This window comes from Notechis scutatus, chromosome 4 (genome assembly GCF_049901735.1).
Source record: "Notechis scutatus isolate UNSWTSFEM ecotype Mainland chromosome 4, rNotScu1.2, whole genome shotgun sequence".
Classification (NCBI taxonomy): Eukaryota; Metazoa; Chordata; class Lepidosauria; order Squamata; family Elapidae; genus Notechis; species Notechis scutatus.
Window position 1 is genome coordinate 26,339,010 of NC_142012.1, and position 22,446 is coordinate 26,361,455.

General features: G+C 32.4%; 1 protein-coding gene across 7 annotated transcripts in view; it reads left to right on the plus strand.

The window, feature by feature from the left end:
• ANK2 (ankyrin 2) overlaps window positions 1-22,446 on the plus strand; it is a 279,598-nt gene that overhangs the window by 228,088 nt on the left and 29,064 nt on the right. For 6 of the 7 annotated variants that reach the window (XM_087962977.1, XM_087962978.1, XM_087962976.1 and 3 more), the window contains 10 exons: window positions 3,537-3,761; window positions 5,395-5,493; window positions 6,918-7,072; window positions 8,100-8,311; window positions 12,183-12,387; window positions 14,369-14,465; window positions 15,299-15,527; window positions 16,643-16,768; window positions 20,153-20,275; window positions 21,237-21,269. In XM_087962977.1, coding sequence (XP_087819103.1) covers window positions 3,537-3,761; window positions 5,395-5,493; window positions 6,918-7,072; window positions 8,100-8,311; window positions 12,183-12,387; window positions 14,369-14,465; window positions 15,299-15,527; window positions 16,643-16,768; window positions 20,153-20,275; window positions 21,237-21,269 — 1,504 coding nt within the window. The remainder of the gene's footprint in view (window positions 1-3,536; window positions 3,762-5,394; window positions 5,494-6,917; window positions 7,073-8,099; window positions 8,312-12,182; window positions 12,388-14,368; window positions 14,466-15,298; window positions 15,528-16,642; window positions 16,769-20,152; window positions 20,276-21,236; window positions 21,270-22,446) is intronic. The other variant, XM_087962979.1, reaches the window with a different exon arrangement.

Consider the following 22,446-nt stretch of genomic DNA (forward strand, 5'->3'; position numbering starts at 1 on the left):
CTTCTTTCTTCTACCATCTGTTTAATTTACTCACTTTAAGATGCTCTACTACTTCCTTGATCCCATTCATTATTTAGTGTAGGAGATTCATCCTCTTATATTTACTATTTGATCTAAGGTTTTGTTTCATAGAATAGCAATGCAATTTATCGACTAATATTCCTGTAGGAAGCCTTCCAAAGGACCAAAAAGCGCTCTTTTTAGTTTTTATGTCTCTACTGCACAAAAAATTGTGGCTACTGGAATTTGGCGATTTAAAGTAATTGATTTTTTAAAATATATATATTTGTTTTGAAACATTTCTGAAGGAACAAAATTAGATCATTCAGTCAATTAAAAGAAGTGATTTTGAAGTGTGTGAATTACACACTTAAGCTTTTCCAAAAGCTCTAACATGCATATGCCTGTATCTAATAAGTTTAGTAAAAACTTTAAAAATCTGATGTATGTAAAAATAAATGTGAGTATACACAGAGTGCATATTTATAAACTGGAAATCCAGCTTAAACAACTTGAATTATATTCAGTTTTTTAAACTGCTCTCATTAGGTTTTAATTGGGCACTTTAGTGGTCTTTTCATTTTGATGTGTCTTTAAATGCAGAATATCCTGTTTGACGGCTGCTATTATTATTATTCTTATTCTTATTATTATTATTATTATTATTATTATTATTATTATTATTATTATTATTATTATTATTATTATTATTATTATTATTATTATTATTAGCTGAAGCCATTACTCAAACTGTAGTTATTTCACACTCTTGACTAACTGGTTGCTGCTCCTTCCTTTTTTCCCTGCCTGACATGGTCAATACAATACAATTCTGGTACAGGGGTATTTTGGAAATACCCCCAAAAGGATTGTCCTTTCCATCTTTATGGCAATGAGCATGTTTACTTGTCTGACTAACTATTGTACCTGAGCTCATTATGCATATAGTGTTTTATTCCCATCTCCCCCAGTAAAAATACAGATCCACAGTTAATTGGCTATGGTTACCTTCACATGAAAATCATATTTAGACATCTAAAACATCTAGTTTAATATAAATTAATATAAATCTTTTTTATATTTTTCCATATGTCCCATCCTTCTCAAATATCTTTTCTAAGCTCAACTGTGCAGAGTTTTGTTCTTTCTTTTGATGGTCCTCCCAGAAAGTTATTTGTTAGAAAAATGTAGTAATTTAATTTAAATATTTAATTGTATAGGCGCTTTGGGGTATATAATGAGATACATTTTTTTAAAAAAGACCATGTTTTGCAAGTTTTAAATTTAAATTTCCTGGAACAATCTCAAATCATTGGTAGAGTTTTTTTAAAAAAATATCTTTATCAAAAGTGTGCCATTTATGTAAAATGTGTGGTTTTATCAGAATTATTCTGTCGAGAATAGTGTTATCATTTCTTCCTTTAATATGAGCAACTTAAATGAATTAAGACAAATGAAAAGATATACATCCAAAGAAATTGGCTCTTATATCTAGACTATGAGCCAGAAATATGAAATGTAAGCATTTCTCTTGATCTAAGAGTATAGTTTTTAAGGGTGTTTGAATACTTGCTACAAAAATGGGGAGAAATGATATGATTATTAAATATTCTGAAGCACTCTGCTGATTTATTGTTTTAGGATTTTAATAATATATTTGTATAGCATGAAAAAAGCCTTTTTGTCCCCTGGCAAGAAACCATTCTGCTAAAAAACAAAACACAGGGACAGATACAGAGTCTTCTTCCAATAGCTATTGAATTGATCTATTTATGATTAGTCTTTTCCAGACTTTGGATATTATAAAATACTCTGCAATGACATAAATAATCTGAAATATGAGATGCAGTAAAATGTCAGATTTTTGTGGATTTGTATAAGATTTGGTGTTTTCAAGCAGAATCTTGGGAGATTTTGAGATTTAACAAACTTTTGAACTCTTTTAACATTATTTTCTTTACTGGGGGGTCAGTGGAGTATAAAAGATGGGTAAATATTTGGGACAAGTGCATCATTTATTTTCATCCTGTAATTGTCAAATAATATTTGTTAGGATTATTCAGAAAAATTTAAGAATTACTAAATCAAAGATTTGACTATACACAATTTTGATACAGGTCTATAACTAATATAACTTTGATTTTTAAGAAAAGATAAGAGATACACATTTAAAAGTAAACATGGAAATCCCAGGCAAATTTATTAGGAATTAAGTTTCATTAATCAAAATGGGCCTTAGTTCCCAGTCCCCCAAAGTCCAAACTCAATTCAAAACCCTTAAATAATAAAAAAAAATGAAAATTAAACTTTAGCTAACATATTACTTCCTTGTTGAAACCACCAATGCATGCACTCTTCCATAACTTTGTGTTGCTTGTTCTCTGTGCAATTTTATACTACAAAACTACCAGTTGTTTGTCTACAATCCATTTCTCTTTAAACATTGAAATAAAATGTCCTTCCTGGCTCCCTGATTGCATTTGGTAAGATCTAGAATTGGCAAGTCCCCCCTTTCCTTTGGGCAGGCTAACTCTTGTATATTTGATAACCATGAATTAGAAAGTGTGATTGGCATTGCAGCTGTAAACATGGAGCATTGTAACTGCTAATGTTTTTTTTTACTGTTAGTGAGGAACACTTTACCCCAACAGCACTTTGGGATAAAGGTACAGAGGAGGGATAGGAAAGACTTTAGGATGCATGGCATGTTTCAAGAGGGCAGACCATGGTTCTTCATCTTCATCTTCATCCACATTGATTTGCTTATTTATATTTTGCATGTGATATTTATTGACTTGGAAAAAATCAAAATGTAATAGATGCTTTAAAAGAAATAAATTCAGTATTTATTTTTTATACAAAATATTTATATTACCTATTAGTTTTAAGAGACAGAATTTCAAGAAGATCCCAATGAAAAATGTGTAAGCCACACATGCCCACATTTCCTTACATTTTACATTATATTTTGTTAGTTATCAAATTCATTAGTTATTACATTTAAACTTCAAATGACAAAAATAGGTATTGTGCATCAGGTGCCTTATGTGAGTAGGAATTCCAATAATATCCTAGAGATTTTTGTCCTTGCTAGGATACAACATTTAGAAAAGTTGACACTGAGAAAACTTCTTCCCATTTTCCATATTTTCTTTTTTGTTGATAATTTTGTTGTATTCTTATATTATCCACAATTTTCTAATAAACATTATTAGCATATGTTGTAGAACTGGATGTTACTGCAGCACTCTGTGTAGTATCCAGGACAACTTGTACAAATTAATCAACTGAGTTCTTGTTACTATCATGCTAATTGGTCTGACTCCCTAAAAGTAATAAAAATATTTCTGATCTTTTTATCTATGCTATTAATTAAAAGCTCCAAATACAGCTTAACCATAAGTACATAATATACATATTAATTTTGATCATTAAGAATGGTTAGTACAGATATTTAAAATTTGTTGCTTCTGAAATATTCTTGTAACATGCATTATAACTCATTTTCATGCCTAATTTTTCTTCCCAATTTTCAGTTTTCTGGTCAGTTTTATGGTTGATGCTCGAGGTGGTGCTATGCGGGGTTGCAGACACAATGGGCTTCGAATCATTATTCCACCTCGGAAATGCACTGCTCCAACTCGAGTTACTTGCCGGTTGGTCAAACGCCATAGACTCGCCACAATGCCTCCAATGGTGGAAGGAGATGGTCTTGCTAGTCGCCTTATTGAGGTTGGGCCTTCTGGCGCTCAATTTCTTGGGTAAGGATTTTCTTTTAATAATCCCAAATACTAATTAACAAGAAAATAATAATTTCACTTGTGTCAGTGTTGGGATGGCTTGGCATTTTAACAGTAGAAGTGAAAAGATTTGCAGTGCAAAGAAAGGAACTGATAATTAAATAAGCTTGTGTACCTTTTAATTTAAAGCAAGTCAGGTTTGCTGCGCTTCCTGAAATCAACTGGTGTAAGCCATGCTGAGCTGTAAAAGAAAACCCGTTTTGTTATAATACCATCAATTAATTACCTATTCTCTTTTAAGGTTAATTAATTAGGTTAATTACCTAACCTCTTTTAAGGTTAAATAAAAATAGCAGCAGAAATGTTGTCGATACAGATGTAATACCTGTTGAAAAATGCAACACAAGCTAATGCTCCCTTTACAAGGAACTTGTGTTCTCTCACTAGGTATTTTGTCAGTAATTGAGACCTCCCGGGAAGCAGAAACCGGTGATTTTTCTGGGGCCAAGCAATAGAACCACTTATCTGACTGTAATTTAGCCTTTTATTGCAAGGCCTCCCAGAAAGATCAAACTTGCTGCAAATGTTTCAGCAATTTTTGTTTTTGTTTTCCTTCTGTTGTTCTTTTTTGTGCTGAAACTATCATTTTCAATACTTTTATTTTTACTGACATTTTCCCTTATCAGTGGTGGCATCCAAAAGTGGATGATCAAAGGAAAACCCTTCTATTGCTTAGAATGAATGAACGGCTTCTGCTGGAAACCAAAGGATGAAGGCATGAAAGGAAAGCTTAAATCTGTTACGAAGCAAATTAGACATACCTAAGGCCCTTAACCAAGTTTTAAGTCTGAGTTGTTTTCTAATTATATCTTGTTTTAAAGGTTGGGGTTTTTAGAAGAAATTTGGTATGCATTATAGCTAGGCAAAGCATTAATCTCCTACCATCTTATTATTTTGTTATTGCTGTAATTTAGCAAGGAAATGAGAATATCCCTACATTTAATAAATAAGGGCAAATTTGTAGTGAAGGATTGCTGCTAGAATTTCAATGAAGCACCATTCAAAACTACATACAGGTTTACATTAAAAATGCACCAGATCCAAATCAAGTGCCTATGCACATCATGTATTTTAAGTTCTTATCTTAATTCCAGTATAAAAATGACCAAGATTATTTTATTTTCTCGGCCTTGTGAGGATTGCCTATGAAAACTGGCACAGGTTGAAAAGTTGTCATACAATTTCCTAAAGGCTGCATCTTATACCATGGCATTTTCCTGGGTGGTGTCCTGGCAGTGAAATCAGAGACACTGAACACTTCTAGCCAAACCAAATCTTGTTACCATATTGTCATGCAGTTTTTCATCAGTTCTTAGTGGCTCCCATTAATTTCAAGAAGTGATGCTAATGTATCATTGGACCTATTAATAAACTATAAGGTTCTCTGTTATGGGAGAGTTATTCTGTAAATTGCTGTGGTAAGAGGGTCATTTTCAAACAAGCAAACAAACAAACAAAAAAGGCAGAAACCTGTTCAGTGTAAGCCTAATTCCACTCTGAGCAGACAGTGGCACTGGGGTTCAGTTAAAAAAAATAGTACATAAAGGTATTTTTTTTTATTTCTTTCTTTCACTGCTGCTTTGGATGTACTCAGTAAACTTCACCTGCCTACGGCTCCTCCCCCACTTAATGAGGGAGAAAGTTTGGTCAGCCGAATCCTACAGCTGGGGCCTCCAGGGACCAAATTTCTTGGGTAGGAGAGACTTAAAACAAATTGATGGATGCCGGCCTTCCCATTCTTCTCCTTCTGCAATATTATTTTTTATGTCATTGTGCCCATGACATTGTCCTTTCTATGATTTTATAGTATGTATTCCTAACCTTTAGTGGACCATTTCTAGCGCTTGTGATATGTGGTTGTTGTTTTGGTGATATATTTCTACTTTTTCTTAAAGTTCCTTGACCTCACCTTTGATTTAGCATGAGAAAATATTAGTTATAGAATGTACCAGTCACTTCTGCTGTTATGTGCTTGATGTCTGTAGCAAAGCAACCTGGACTGAAAGCAAAGGAATCTGTTGGATTATTACTATCATTATTTTGCTACCATAGTTCCCAGTATGATACATATCTTATATATTGAATATAACATAACATTTAGCATGATCAATAAATACAGCTGTACATAATTCAATTCTTCTTGTGAAATTATTAATATAACAATGTACGTACAGAGTTTACAAAAGTAGAACGTATGTTTTAAGGCAGTGAATTAGAGATATGCATAATAAACATTTTTAAATCTTTGCATTTATAAAATAATCTGAAATGAATTATTTCAATATATTCACCATATTAAAAAAAGTTTCAAAAATGTTAGTTAAAATAGAGAGCCAATTAAAACCAATGCAAATAAAGCACAAAAATATCCTGTTACTTAAAGTGGTTTCTTTTATCCTCTACAGGTAGTCCTCGTCTTATAACCATTGGAAGTTACAACAGCACTGAATTTTTTTTTGTCACACTTATGACAGTTGCAGCATCCCCAAGTGATCCTAATTCAGATGCTTGGCAATTGGTTCATATTTATGATGGTTGCAGGGTCCCGGGGTCATGTGATCCCCATTTGCGACCTTCTGACAAGCAAAGTCAATGGGGAAGCCAGATTGTATTAAAATAACCATGTTACTAATTTGACAACTGTGACAAGAAAAGTTGCAAAATGGAGCAAAATTCACTTAACAACATCTCGTTTTAGCAACAGAAATTTTGGGCTCAATTTTGGTCATAAGTTGAGGACTACCTGTATTATAAAACATAATTTTTCTTTAACATTTATACACGCAGTGCATTCTTTATAAGGATTCCTGCCTACAATTCCATACTTCAAAATAACTTTCAATTTTATGGATTTTATCAGTGTTTAAAAACAAAAGATATATATTCATATCTGTTTCTTTTTGCAAGGTTCTATTTATATAGAATAAAACTAGACACTCACTGATCATAATCCTTAGTTACAGTATGACAATACTATTACTGTAGTATTCTTTTTCACAATCATAGCAAGGAATAACAAGGCAGAGTTCCAGGTCTTTTTGTTACAGGCTTTAAACAAAACTATCTGTTTGTTTCTCTATTGTCACAATCTTTTAACGTGATGTATTGCTGTAATAGGCCTGTGATTGTTGAAATCCCTCACTTTGCGGCATTACGTGGTAAAGAAAGAGAGCTGGTGATTTTGCGCAGTGAGAATGGGGACAACTGGAAAGAACATTTCTGTGAATTTACAGAAGATGAGTTGAATGAAATACTAAATGGAATGGATGAAGGTACATGTTTTTATAAACAAGATCTTAAAGCTACAATAAAAAGAAATCAAAGTAGCAATCCTAGCTGGAAGGTATAGCAATTCTAATTTGCCTTATAGTTACTTTAAATTACTTATACACTCAAAATAATGAAAATAATTATATAGTAGAAAGTTAACAGATTTTCGGAAAGAGAGCAAAATGCAATATAAAATAAATTCCAGTGTTTGAAGTTCAGTGTTTCCGGTGTTTGAAGGTTGTGTCATTGCAATTTGAGTAATTTTTGTGGTAAGTATGAGACGTTTTGCTGGTCAGTATAGACCCAATAATACTCAATATGATCTTGAATATATGGATGAGGTCATCCATTATCAGCTTTTAAATGGAACTGTTGTAACTATGTGTTACAAATTAATGAATTGTTCTATTAATGTGAAATTCAAAACCTAAATCTATTCAGAGCAAACTTTAAGAAAGTTATTCTGGCTTCACCTCTTAGGATTAGAAGCAAAATTAGCAAAAAAAAAAAAGGTGTGTAAATATATATTAGGATTATGCAAGCTTTGACAATTATCTTGAAAAGGCAGTTTGATCTCATAAGAATACAGCATATCTCTGATGTTCATTATAATGAACATATTTGTCCAGCTTCTGTGTGATCCTGAAAAGAAAAAAAATGGCCATTCTAAGATGGTGTTACTGTTAATGAGGTACTTTCAAGCAACTATAACTTTTCTAGGGTATCATAGAAGCTTGAACTGAAATTGTTACCTAAAGGAGTTTTTATTCATTTTAAAGTATTTTTTGAAGCATTAAGAGGTCCATACATTAAAACAGGGGTGGGGAATGATGACCCCTTTATGACCTGTGGACTTCAACGCCCAGAATTCCTGAGCTTGGCTGGCTCAGGAATTCTGGGAATTGAAGTTCAAAAGTCATAAAAGCACCATTGTTCCCCACCCCCTGCATTAAGAGTATTAATATAAAGACTTTCTTTTAACAATTCCAGTGTATACTATTTGAAATAATGCTTGCTCTTTTCACCCAGTGCTTGACACCCCGGAAGAGCTGGAAAAGAAGCGTATTTGCCGTATTATCACCCGAGACTTCCCACAGTACTTTGCAGTGGTTTCTCGGATTAAACAAGACAGTAATCTCATTGGACCTGAGGGTGGTGTACTAAGCAGTACTGTAGTACCACAAGTGCAAGCAGTCTTTCCAGAGGGAGCATTAACTAAGAGAATTCGTGTTGGTCTTCAGGTATGAGAAAACAAATCAAAACATTGTAAACCTTTTTTTTTTTAAATAAAGTTTTATTTGGGTTTTCACACATACAAAATACAAGTAAAACATCTTTTTTGAAAATAGCATGGTCCCGGGTTGAACTTCTTTATACAGACACAAAACTCAATTTCATGCTCCTTTTTGTATTCTATTCCATATCTTATACTATTCTACATTTTCTATATACTTTTTCCCCTCTTTTAATTTTCTCAATTTTATTTTGATTATTGCATCTCAATTCAAATCATTATATTTATACTTTTGTCTGTTCTGTTTCAATTTCATATTATCTTTTCTCATAACAAATTTTCTCCTGTAGTTACTAATTGGAGAATGACACCTTTATATCTTTTAATTACATCCATTCAACTCTTATTTAAACTTCAATATATACCTTAAGGTTATGACCTTCAATATAATACATAATACATAACTTCCAATCGAATTCTTCTGGTACATTCTTATAATACACCCTATATTCTTAAAAAAAAGATTATAAATATATGTAATTATAAACCCTCATTCCATTCCAATTCAGTTCTATCATTAATAATCATTAAAATCTTAACAACTTTAACACTTCATTTCAATTAAATATCATACTTCCTTAAAGACACATATAATCTCCATAATTAATTTTTCCCTTATTGCTCTTCACATATGTTTTTGTAAATCATTAAATATTCATTTTGTTACATTTATTTATTGACAAGCATTCCATTGAATTACGATAGCAATTTTATCAAACATTTTAATCATACATTGTTTCATATTTTCTAAAATTATTTCTGTTTCTAATATAACAATACTATCTTATGTACCTTTGCAGAATCCCTTTTTCCATTAAATTTTCATCCATTATCTCTAAATAGGCCCTGTTTCTCTATATTTTGTTTCTGTCCTTTATAATTTCTTTTCCTTTATTTCTTCCCTCTCATCTTCTCCCTCCCCTTTTTACCCTCTTGTCTCTCTACTTCTAATTCTCTCTTCTGCATTTCCCTCTTCTGTTGCTTTCTGATTTTATACTTATTTTTCACTCTATTTTTTTTTTTTGGAGTTGTTTTTTCCCAATCTTAAATTTTCCATTCTCTTTCCCCCTTTTCTTCCCCCCACCTAAGATTACTTGTTCATTAAAGATGGCTTCTTCTTTGTCGCAATCTTCTTGTTCTGCAGGCATTTCTTGTTGTTTCTCATAATTCCAAATCTCCATTTCTAAAAACTGAAATATGAAGCCAAAAGAACCTCTCCCTTCTTGTGCATCTTCTTTGTACTTTTTAAGTTCCATTTTCAGTTCTTCTAAAATTGGAGCCATTTTAAACAGTTTTAAACAACCACCCGATTGATTTTAGTCATTCAAATACAATAACCAAAAATCCAGAAATCATCAAGTAATCCAAATAGTCCCAAATTATTTCTCTTCCTGGGGTTTTTGTTGTGATATTTCAGTTAAAATGTATCTTTTGGAAGTCTTGTTGAGATTTTTCTGTAAGTTCTTTTTAATTCCAGGCAGTCTCCTCCCTTCCAGATCCTGCCCTTTTATTCTTTTTCTCTCCTTTCCTGTTTTCAAAAGCTTTTGATTATCCAGAAATCTTTATTATCCCTTTGACTTTTTATTTTCAGCATTAAATGCCTATTAATGTCAAAGTGGATTTTTTTTAAATTTCTTGCTTAAGTCTCTTAGCTGTCAGTATAGGAAAAGGAGAAAAAAAAAACAAATCTTTTCCCTTTTCTCTCTCCTTCGCAGCTTAAAAATCTTCTTAGGGAACAATGTTACTGGTTTTTTTTTTAACAGTTTCAATTCCAGGGTACCTTATTTGTTGCTTTTGCTGTTTGACCCGGTCAACCAAAACTTTCTCTTATCTTCCTCCTGCACATTCTTTTCCGGTCAAGTTCTTCTTTGTGGTGGCCATTTCTGACCACCGTTACAACCGCCTTCGGGAAAGGGCCAGCTGGAAAGGAGAGATGCGGCTCTCCTCAACCCTGCAGGCAGTCTCCCCCCTCTCACCACCTCTATGGGGTGGCTTAGCCCCGAAACCAGCCGGCTCGGGGTGCTCCAGCAGCGAGCACAGATCGAAGCCTCGCAGAAATGAGGTTTCGGTCTGTCGCCGAAGAAGCTCAAACTGGAAGTCCAAAAACATTGTAATCCTTGAAGCCAATATTTCTGTTGAGGATAAGAGTGGTTTCCTGTAATTCTATTTCATTATAATTCCTCTATGGTATTTTTTTTTCTTTTTCCCCAGCATTTTAAGTCTCCTGAATTCCAGTTCCACTGGAGTAAACTGGCCCCATTATAATTTGTAAAATGTTAGCTAAGTATATCCAAAATTTGTAGCAAAAGTTTGAACAAAATTTCTCCATAATTATATTTAAAACTGATAATGCATTCAAAACATTTATTTAAATAAAGAGTCCTTTTTAAGAGGCAAATTAAAATGGTTCTTGTCAGATTTGTTTGTTTGTTTGTTTCTTGAATTTATATGGCCACCCACTCAAGTTTCAGTGACTCTAGGTGGCTTACAAAAAAAACAACAACCCCAATATAAAAAGAGTTAAAGCAATAACTGCCCACCTCACAGTGACAAGGAATCATATAAGCTGCTTCTTGGACTCCATCCCACTCTGGGTTCCCGAGGTCTGTTGGCAAAACCAAGTCTTCAGGGCCTTGCAAAAGAGTGTTGCTTTTGAAAGTTCCTTTCATCCCATAGCACACAAACATTAAACTTTTATGTAGTGCTTTTTGTAAAAACTTATTGTGCAATTAATTACCTACTAATTCTTTCAATGGCTACCAGCTAATGGTGGCAAAAATCTAGATTAATAACCCAAAAAATTATTTACTGCCATCTAGTAACTCTCTGGATTTTTTTAGTCATCTTTTGCTATTGCCCATTTTTGTAATATGTTCTGAGTTTTAGTGTTATACTGAATTTAGAAGAAAAACAAAACAGAGAACACTAAAGTATAGGTTCAACTTCAGTATGTCATTAACTTTTGGTTTATCCAAAAATTTATCCAAAATTTAGTGAGAAAATCTAATGAGAAGGACTGGTAACAATCATCTCGATTTTATAGCCAAGATATACAACAAACAGTAATGTATTCATTGTTGTATAAGAAAAAAACCTGTTTCAGGGAAAGTTATTTTGAGTTTATAACAGATGTTTAAAACTAATGGCCATATATGTAATATATGTATCTGTGCATGCATATTGTATAAAAACTATGTGTCTCCTTTTTAAAACATTTAGGCTACTGACTGGCCCACTTTTCATGAGTTGAGTCTTATTAAACTTACTAAGATTCCTAAATGTAGAATTGAATTGTGAGCAATAACTTGGGTTCATTTCTCCCAGTTTTGTCTGTTACCAAATTTATGATCAGTATGCCAGAAGTCTAATTTAATTCACAAATAATCCAAAAGAATTAAACTTTTCACTAGAAGAATTCTGTATACAAAATATAATAGGACTTTGTTATAATTTTATCATTTTCAGCAAATAATGTAAGAATATGAAGATATTCAGTTTGTACTTATCTAATGGCTAGAGATAAGTGAATTTATCCCATCATAATTCAAATGGATTGAAAGATTTTTCAGACTATTGTCACAGTTCTCTTTTCTTGAGAATTCTGTGAAACCATAATAACTCAGAGTTTTGGTAAATGATAGTTCCTAGCAGTGACCTCATGGCCAACAAGTAAGGGAGGAGGTATCGACAGAAGATATCAGTTAGCAGCAAAGCAAGAGAAATCATCACCACATAGGACAAAGTGTATTATTGTAGTTAATCACAATTCAAGTAATTTTAATTAAGATAAATTTTATTTTCTCCATATCTTTGAATAGGCCCAACCTATGCACAGTGAACTTATAAAGAAAATTTTAGGCAACAAAGCCACATTCAGCCCTATTGTCACACTGGAACCTAGGCGAAGAAAATTCCATAAGCCAATAACTATGACCATTCCTGTTCCCAAAGCTTCCAGTGATATGATGATAAATGGTTATGGAGGTGAAACTCCTACTCTAAGACTACTATGCAGCATAACAGGTAAGCTCTCATATGTCTCTGCAATTTCATACATGATGCTGAAATAAAATATTGGTGGTTTAAGTCATTAAAATTTTCATTGAAGCTTTGTTACAAAATTATGTAAACTGACCTCCCTAGATCATAGTTAAGAGCATTGGTTTACAGCGAAAATGTACATTGTCTAACCAAACAATGAATACTGTCATTAAAATAACCAATTAATTGTCATTTTAACTACAGTATATTCTAAAAATATGCTCAGGAACTAGAATAGGTAGTTTAAGAATAGGAGCTGTCCTATGGAAAGAATCATTGATAATATTATTGTGAAATAGAGTTGTGGGGAAAAGTTGCTTTTAAACATTATGGACACCAGCCATTATTTATTTATAACATTAATATGCTTAATTGGTTTTGTTTTATAATTTCTTTGCCTTGTAAAACAAAGGGCAGACCTATCTTTCCAGAGTTTTAAATTGTCAAAATATAAGTACATTGATGAATTGTAAGATTTAAGAAGAGATTGGACAACCATTTGTCTGAAATGGTATAGGCCGTGTCTCCTGCTTGAGCAGGGGTTGGTCTAGACCAGGGGTCTCCAACCTTGGCAACTTTAAGCCTGGCGGACTTCAACTCCCAGCTGTGCTGGCTGGGAATTATGCGAGTTGAAGTCCACCAGGCTTAAAGTTGCCAAGGTTGGAGACCCCTGGTCTAGAAGACTTCCCAAGTACCTTCCAACTCTTATTCTGTTCTGTTAGAAGAATATCCCTGTTGGATCAGGTCGAGAGGCATCTTTGTCCAGCATTGTTTCCAACCCCACAGGTTTTTCTGAGGAATTCACAAGGAGTAAAGGTGGTGACACACTGTATATTCTCTTACTGTAATTCCCCTCAACAGGTTTTTGGTAGTGATGCTTATGTGTAAATTTCTGTTGTTCTGAGATTTCTCAATGACAATTTTAATAAGTCAGTGTTATATCTGCATCATCTCATTGTGAAAATTATTCTAAAATATCATCATTACTGTTCTTGTCTGTTAAAGCTTTGAATAAAGACATTTAAAATATACAAAAACCTGTTTTTTCTTATAAATTCTAATTCATTTAAACAAAAAAGAAAGTTTTTGTCTTTCAAAGGAGAAGAAAATACTGGAAAAATAATGTAACAGAGAGGAGATAAATATTTCCTGTTCTACAATCTGTTTTACGATTTGTTCTTCAATCATCTAGCCAGAAGCTACAGTCTCCTTAGCTTCTCATGGCTGAATTAAATGTCAAAGAAATAATAATGTGGAAATTCTGTCATCAGCAGTTTTCCGATTAGGTAGTGTGGGTGAGAAAATTAGTTTTGAAACAATACAAATAATAAGTAATAGAAAACAACAACGCAGTCTCTACAACCCGTAATTCAAAAAATAATCCCAAAACTACTACCAAAATAAAACAACACAAACTCTAAAGTATCCTAAACAAAACCGAAGCTACTTTGCCAAGCAAGAGAAATTGAGTTTGCAGTGCAGATTTTGGCACAGTATTAATGTAAAGAATGTACTATTTTTTTCATTTTGTACCCTAAAATAAGTTCTGGATTCCGAAGATCACAGACTTTATAATTGTATATTAATGGAGATACAAATTGCTCCTATGACTTGAATAATATATATATTAGTCTTCTATACCAGGACTCCTAACCCCCAACCCTCATACCAATATCAGGCCATGGCCTGTTAGGAACTGGGCCTTGCAAGCGAGTGAAGCTTCATCTGCACATGTGCGGAATCTAGGTAGAGTGTGAAACCACACCTCTGGTCTGTTAAAAAATTGTTTTCCATGGAACCGGTCCCCAGGCCCAAAAGGATGCTGTTTTATATTTGTCATTGAAACCTTGGGAATACTCTTACGTCAGACTTTGCATGATTGGGAATTTAATTAAAAGTAATTTTATACATTCAATTCTACAATTTTGCAGGAATGATTACTGTTTATCCCTATTTGTTTCAGGTGGAACAACACCTGCTCAGTGGGAAGACATAACAGGAACAACACCATTAACATATGTAAATGAATGTGTTTCCTTCACCACAAACGTATCTGCCAGGTACCACCATACAGAGCAGTACCCAATAATAAAATTGTAAAAAGCATTTCAAAATCTTAAACTTAGTCTGGCAGTAAATTATGCATATGAATCTTGTCCATAAATCACGTACTAAATTAAGAAGGATCCTTCCTTAATTTTGACCTAATCCTGAGATAAACTAAGTTATAATTAACTCTAAATGCTACACTAAATAAATACATCTAATGCCAGCAGTGCAAGTAAACTTACTGTTCTCTGGTATCTGCTCCTATGTCAGAGTTCTAAACAATTGTTTCCTTGGGATTTCATAGACTTAAGGTGTAAGAAACTTCTTGTTCTGAGGCATTAGAATGTGGCCCTGATTTAAAAAATTGAGCACTCTAATAAGGATTTTCTTCTTGACTTTCTTTTAAAGTCTGTTGCTTAGAATAGTAATGAAGAATTCAGAAAGAGGGGAACAAAGTACAGTGGTTTGAGTAGCAAGATGAGTGGCATATCAATTTAATAAATAAAAAATAAACAATTGCAAGAGATAGAATGGGAAAAACAAGGTATAATGTATTGGGGCAAAGATTGTTCATACTTTGGTTTAAATTAAGGTACAAGTGTCATTGAAGACATTCTATAATCCCGAGTAAACTAGCAATACATTCAGATCCATTTCAATCCTCACATTAAAACCCAGGGGGCAGTTCAACTTCTGTCAAATCTGAATTATTAAGTAAATATTTGGATTTGTCTGAAATCAGTCCTAGTTCCTAGTGTTTTAGAAGTTTCATCACATTTATCATTGCCTTCACCCACTTGTTAGATTTTTTTGGCAATAATTTAATATGTTTGTTTATTTTCAGATTTTGGTTGATAGATTGTCGACAGATACAAGAATCTGTAGCATTTGCTTCCCAAGTCTATAGAGAAATTATATGTGTACCTTACATGGCCAAATTTGTAGTGTTTGCCAAATCTCATGATCCCATAGAAGCCCGACTAAGATGTTTCTGCATGACTGATGATAAAGTGGATAAAACACTAGAACAGCAAGAAAACTTCGCTGAAGTTGCTCGAAGCAGGGATGTAGAGGTATTATTTTTATTTTTGGACATGTTAGTTTAAAACAATTGTTTCCATTTTCTTATGAGTTAAAAAATAGAGAATAGGGAAAATACCTTATTATTTTACAGAACCTAGGTGACATGTGAATATTTAATTCATTAATTCAAAATCACAGCATGGTGGAAGGGATTAAACTTTTCATTTATGCTGTTTTCTTTACAAAAACAGTTACTATCCGGTAGCTTAATTTGCTCTGAGATGAAATATGCTGTAAACATAAATAGAACAATAAATGTTAAATGGGAAAAGTGTAATTAAACCAAACGATGGATCTTTATTGCATAACAGCATTTTCATATTAAATATTCTTACACATAACTATATAATCACCTCTCTTTCCTACAGTTCATATTTTTATTCAGATTGAGTTGGAATTGTATTGGTATTATGATTTTGGTTAGTTCAAAAATACCAGAATTTAGACTACTTGAGATATTAAAAGTGATAAGAATTTCAATTAAATAGATTAAAATATTGTTTTTGTTCTTTCAAAATAAGAGTACCCAAAGAGGAAATGGGAACTACTGGCTATTTTTTAACAGCAATCTTGGTAGCTAATGCTAATAATACAAACAAACAGATGTCTCCATTAAAAGCATGATCAAATATAGGAACCAAACTTACAAAACCCAAAAATCTTTCTAAAAATCCTACCAACTTTTCCTATAAGATGAAAGGAGAAAATTATTAACTATATAGTAATAATATGAAGAATCTGAGAGTGTAATATTGCTACAATAGAGCCTAGATTATTATTAAGAATCTTTGTTTTATGGTTAAGGGTGTATATTACTTTTTAAATACACTATTGACATAGGTGACTATTTTGTCATAAGATGTCATAAAACCATTCCAACATAATCTGCTTTATGTCAATTTCTTGCAAAAAATTTCTATTAACTTTGGGCTTTAATTAGACTGATCTGCTCTTAAAACAGTAGTATAGGGATGTGGCAGGACCTTATCTACCAAGAGACATATTTTAGAAAACAGGTGTATAATATCAATATATTCTAACTTAACCAAAATAAAAATAAGAACAAAATTAATGAACATTTTATTTTCTTATTAATTATATGTAGGTATTAGAAGGAAAACCTATATTTGTGGACTGCTTTGGGAATTTAATACCATTAACAAAGAGTGGCCAACATCACATATTCAGTTTTTATGCTTTCAAAGAAAATAGACTTCCATTATTTGTCAAGGTAATTTTGATATAAATATTTCATTTTAATACCAATAATAAAGTTATAGTGTGTTGGTCTATGTTATTTACCCTCAGGAGAAGGGAGAGGTAAGTGACAAAAAACTGCAATACCATGATAATTAAATTTTTAAAGGTGGATTGTCCATATATTCCATTTAGATGCTAACAAATAATGTCCTGTATATAATATTAATTACCTGTTCTGTGTTTTAATTTTTTTAGGGGTCTGCAAAAGCTTCAGTACTTTCTAGAAGAAATAATAATATAGTGTTATTATTTACGCAAGCTCTGACTGAAAAGGATAGTATGGTTTAATTTAGGAATATTGTGGACATTTCAGCCCAGTTTATATTATTATACATTTGTTGTCCCCTTTAGAAACTTGTTTTCTGAATTGGCAATCTGTAGGCTACCTCTGAAATGGGCATGTGTTCCCCATTTCAAGCTATCTATCTGCCAGATTCTCTTCATCAGTCTCAGAATGATACCCTGTTCCTCTTGAATAATTAACTTTTCTTTCATCTATTGCTTTGCAGTTTGATCTACAGTCATTGTCCCTTTATGACCAATTTAGTTTATTTTTTTCTATTGGTCATTCATTATTATATTCCGTCCATATTCAATCAACATCCATACATTCTGTATATCATATTTTTATCCCACAGACTTCTTAAGAATCTTATTTCCAGTATGTTCAGCGTATTGTGGTTTTTGTGGCACAAAACCTCACTTTTGTGGCTCACTTTCATATCACAAAGTAGCATGAAACACTCCTTATACTCTTTGCTTCTTTTAATAAATATTCATTCATCTGTTGCCATATATTAGTTATTATCAGCATTTGTAGAGTTTATAATTTTCTGTCCCGGTAGCATTCCATCAACATATACAAATCCACTTACTTGTTTTAGTTTTTTGCCATTTATTGGTAAAATAACTTGCAATTATTCCATTTTCCCATCAAATTTCACTGCCTTAGTCTTTGATACTATACTTTACTATACTCAGATCTATATTGCTCTGTACAGAATCATATAATCACTAAGGTTCTTAGTCAACATTTGATTAATTTCCACTGTTTAATATATTACTCCCACTCTAACCTATAAAATATTCCACACACATTTTGGCACTTTGTAATATGATTATTTTGAATCCCATATATCCACTTTCTATTTATTCTGTTGGGAAATTAATCTGTCTTTTAACATTGTTTCATATAGAACATAGATTATATCTTCCTGTAATCTTTTTTATGTTTACGCATGTTTCTTTCCTTTTCTAGCATATCCATTTTTCTACAAGATCCAATCTTGACATTTCTGTCCCATATATACATTTTTTTTACTCTTGTATCCTTTATTAAGAACTTTTTTTAAGCAGATATCCACTGAACAGATATAATACTCTTTTGTTCTTGGATATATGAATGGCACAATCACTTTTTGGAGTCTCTTGACTTGTTTCTGTTCAGCCAATAATGGAACCTAGCAGAGTTCCCAACATATTCCTCTGAATTACATTGATTCCTAGTATTGCATAATTTTTTTCCAGATTTCATCCCTAGTTCTTTCATTATCACCATTCTTTGGACATGCCTCTATTTGTCAACCCATGTATTTGTATTTTCAAACCTACTCATAGCAAGCTGGATAACTCCAGTTTGATTCATAATTAAACCTGCACCTCCCCCTTGTTGTAAATATTCATTAACTAAATTTCAAATGTTGCATAATTTTATTTCCAAAGATCAGCTATATGGATGACCAAATTAAATCAGAAAAAAAAAGTGTTGTCAGGTTGGGTTGGAAGTTAACTGTTGCCTCTTTTTAACAGCTACAATATTACATTTGGCTACCATGTAGGTAGTTTCCTGATATGAGTTTGGAAAAAAAAAAGGTGGACATTAAAAACCAGACATTTTCCCAGGTACAGTTCATAAGAGATGGTCCTTTTGAAGATCCCTATAAAATTTAGTAGAAAAAAAGGACATACTGATCAAATTCCTTGTGATTGAAGAATGTTGGTATATCTGTCATGTGATAATGTGGATGGGAGGATTTGCCTGGCCCTGAAAAATACTTTCCTTAGACTAAAGGAAGTTAGGGTATGCAAATACTTTATGGTTCTCAGAAGCCTATCTCCAGCAATATCCTAAGTCTGACAGAGTTAACTGACTTTGGGCATAATTTGATATAGCTCAATATTTTTAACACTAGCTTTTTGATTGGAGCATAGTCAAAGTTAATAAGGAATCTACAGACCTGCAGATATTCTTAATTCCTGTTCTGTTGCCTTTGTCCATAAGCAGCAGCTAAAACTAGCAATAGCAACTCTAAGTCCAAGTATTTCCAACATGCTACCCTTCATCTCCCATTGTTTATCCAATTTTGGGTATCTCCAACTCAAGCCTGAGTACAATGTTGGAGTATCCTACAGTATGGCAAATAATTACCTTAAAACTTGGTTTGCATTTTGGGGGGGCATTTTTCTTTCATATGTTGGTAAACTTGAGCTGCATAAAATATTTAGACTAGCATTTTAGCTTTAAAAAGCTTTATTATGAGAAGTATCAGTTCATATTATTTGGAGTAAAGTAAACTTTATGTAGTCTCTTCAGATCATGACTTCATTTGCTGAATATATTCATGATAGACTTTCCATGGTCTGTTGTCATGAAAAACTACTACTAAATATTTAAAGCAGTATATCTGTTCAGTCCTATTCTGGTAAATTATACAAGTTTGTTGTGTTAGGGTTTTGACAAAATACATGAATGTAGATCTCTGGTAATCTATGTCTAAACTGATTTTGATACAGTGATGTACAAATGTTCTCACTACATGGTCAAGTATAATAGTTTACAAGAAATAACTGCAGGGATATCTGTATACAATAATATGAGGGCTGTGACCTGCAGTCTTCAGCGCATGAGAATTTGGAAAGCAACTCTGCTTAATAAGATTAGACTATTTTCCTTCAGATCTATAGTATTTAATTCTGCCTGGTTCATAGGCATGCTTTTTACCCTTTTCATTCTAAGTCACAGTAAGTGACACACTAAATGACAACGCAGTAACAGTTTTCATCAGATGGGCCCTCCACCACTCATCATGCTTTGGTCAACTGAAGATTTTACCTTTAATTCTATCTGTGACATGCAGTAATACTTGCTGAGAGTAAGGAAAGTACTGATTATTTCTGGCACATTTTTTGTCAGCATATCACAATTAAAACCCAGCTGTATTCCTTGCAAGTTAGGATTTCTCCTTAAGATATTACTTTGGAAGCCAATACACTATTGCCCATATCCCGCCAACAAAGAGATACATGCAGTACTGACATGTTCAGAGTGTTGACTCCTGCTATTTTTCTGCACTAGGTTCGGGATACAACACAAGAATCTTGTGGACGTCTATCATTTATGAAAGAGCCTAAATCTTCAAGAGGTCTGGTACATCAAGCTATCTGCAATCTGAATATCACATTACCAGTGTACACAAAGGTACTCCTCAGTTAAAATATAACCTGCTCATATATTACACTAGTACACTGTAATTTAAGATGTACTAAACTTGTTCTATGGTTTTGTATTTTTCACAAATTCACAATAGCATTATGTAAATATCCATGATTTAATATCGCATATTTGGGATGCATAAATTATGTAACATTCTTTCCTGTCAGAGGATCTCTAGCTTCCCTGAGTGTTGAGGGTCATATATATGGATTACTTTCAACACTATATGGAAGCAATGTCTCATTAGGGTGAGTTAATGTTTGTCAATAATTCATAACAACCAACATTGTTATCACTCACTCATATGACAATGAAGACATTTTTGTGTGCATTTACATACATAATGCACTTGATTAGCAGAGCAATGCTGGACAACTTTAAAGTAGATTCGGTATCTGGCATTTTTTTATTTATAGCTTTCTTGCTCAGCCCCAAACAGTCTTATTTTCCAGCATTGTGTCATTTACAGATGACTCATATAGTTAGTTAAATGAACAGGAATACCACAAATATTCTAACTTTCAATGCAATTCAAACATAGCAACATTAAATTTGAAACTTAACTAGTGACATAAATATAAATCTATCCTAATGCTTACATTTTCTTGTTGTTATTTTTAAGAAGATATCTTTAAGAAACTTTTCTACACAGATTGAATTTTGGCATATTAGAGAAACAGTGTTGTAAGTTTAATACATAATAATCAAACAAAAATCCCAACCTGAAATAGCTTTTCTTCTTTGAACTTACTTAAATCCCCACTTTTCTTAACTTGAACCAACTTTCCTGTTCTCTTTTCTTTCCTTCTTAGGAGACAGTGCAAAAATTGTATTCATTATGTATTCTTACCAATTAAATGTGTCCAGAAATCATACTTTTCCTTTAATTGCACCCTATCTTTCCTTGCTCTGTTTTTCTTTTCTTGCATGGCATATTGGATTAAAGGAATCAGAATCAGATCAAGAACAGGAAGAAGAGGTAACTTTGCTAATTATGCTGTAAAATTGCTAGGATACGGATCTAAATTGGGAAAGAGCAGTCAGTTGAATGCCAAAAGACTTTATGTCAAGTATAAACAACTTATTGCCTATTGACCAGAAGTGGCCCCATCTCAAATTAATTATTTCATGTAGATATTGGCCCAAGTTTCAAAAGCCCTTTGCAATCAATGCAGTTATAAACTCTCTATAATCCATATTTATTCTGTTACATTTTATGTTTGGAAAGAGAGAAGAGATTAACTGAAAGAGAAAAAGAAATATACATATTTATGAGATATATATATATCTCATATATGTATATGTAAACATATATATATGTGTGTGTGTTAATTGCTAATTTGAACCAATATATATTACCAATGAACAAGACACATATACAATAGTAAATTATCTAAATATATAAAATGTATATCTGTAAATTAGCTAAACTACTTTAATAACATAGCTTATATAACAGCTCCACTCCACTACTTCTGATGTGAAAGCTTACATATTTATTAATGATATCCTCAAAGGATAATGAAAGTTCAAGCTACTGCTGATTTAACTTTTTATATTTACATCCTTGTAGTTGAGGTAAGTTTGTTCTTTTAGCAATTTTATCCAGGAATAAATGTCAAGCAAAACAGTAATTAGAAAGAAAGGATGTCTTTTCTTAAGTTCTTAGAATCTTTTATAATATCTAAAAATAACTGCAATTGTAGAGTTTTTTCAGTTAATTGGAGTTGTTCTGTTGTAATTTGTCTCCATTATAATTACCTTCGCAACAGTGCAAAATGATCTGAATTGCAGTAAGCAAAAACTGTTCCCTGTTGAGTTATTTTGATGAAATAGTTTTTCTCATAAGGCTTTTCTAGAAACATGCAGACAATGGATAATTATTAAAAGTAAAAAAAGTAAAAAAGTAAAAAAATTGTAGAAGAAAAGTTTTAAAATTCTAGTGGGAAATGATTCTCTGTAAATATAAAATCATGAGTTAATTAACACTTAACATCTTCAGTTGCTGACCGATAAAGAACATAAATAAATAGGTATATGAATAAAAATAGAACTTTCAAACGTAATTATTTAGAAGAAAATACAAATAATAAAAATATAGAAGAATAAATACCATGTAAAATATAGTATCCTACACTTAAAAATACTTTAATAAA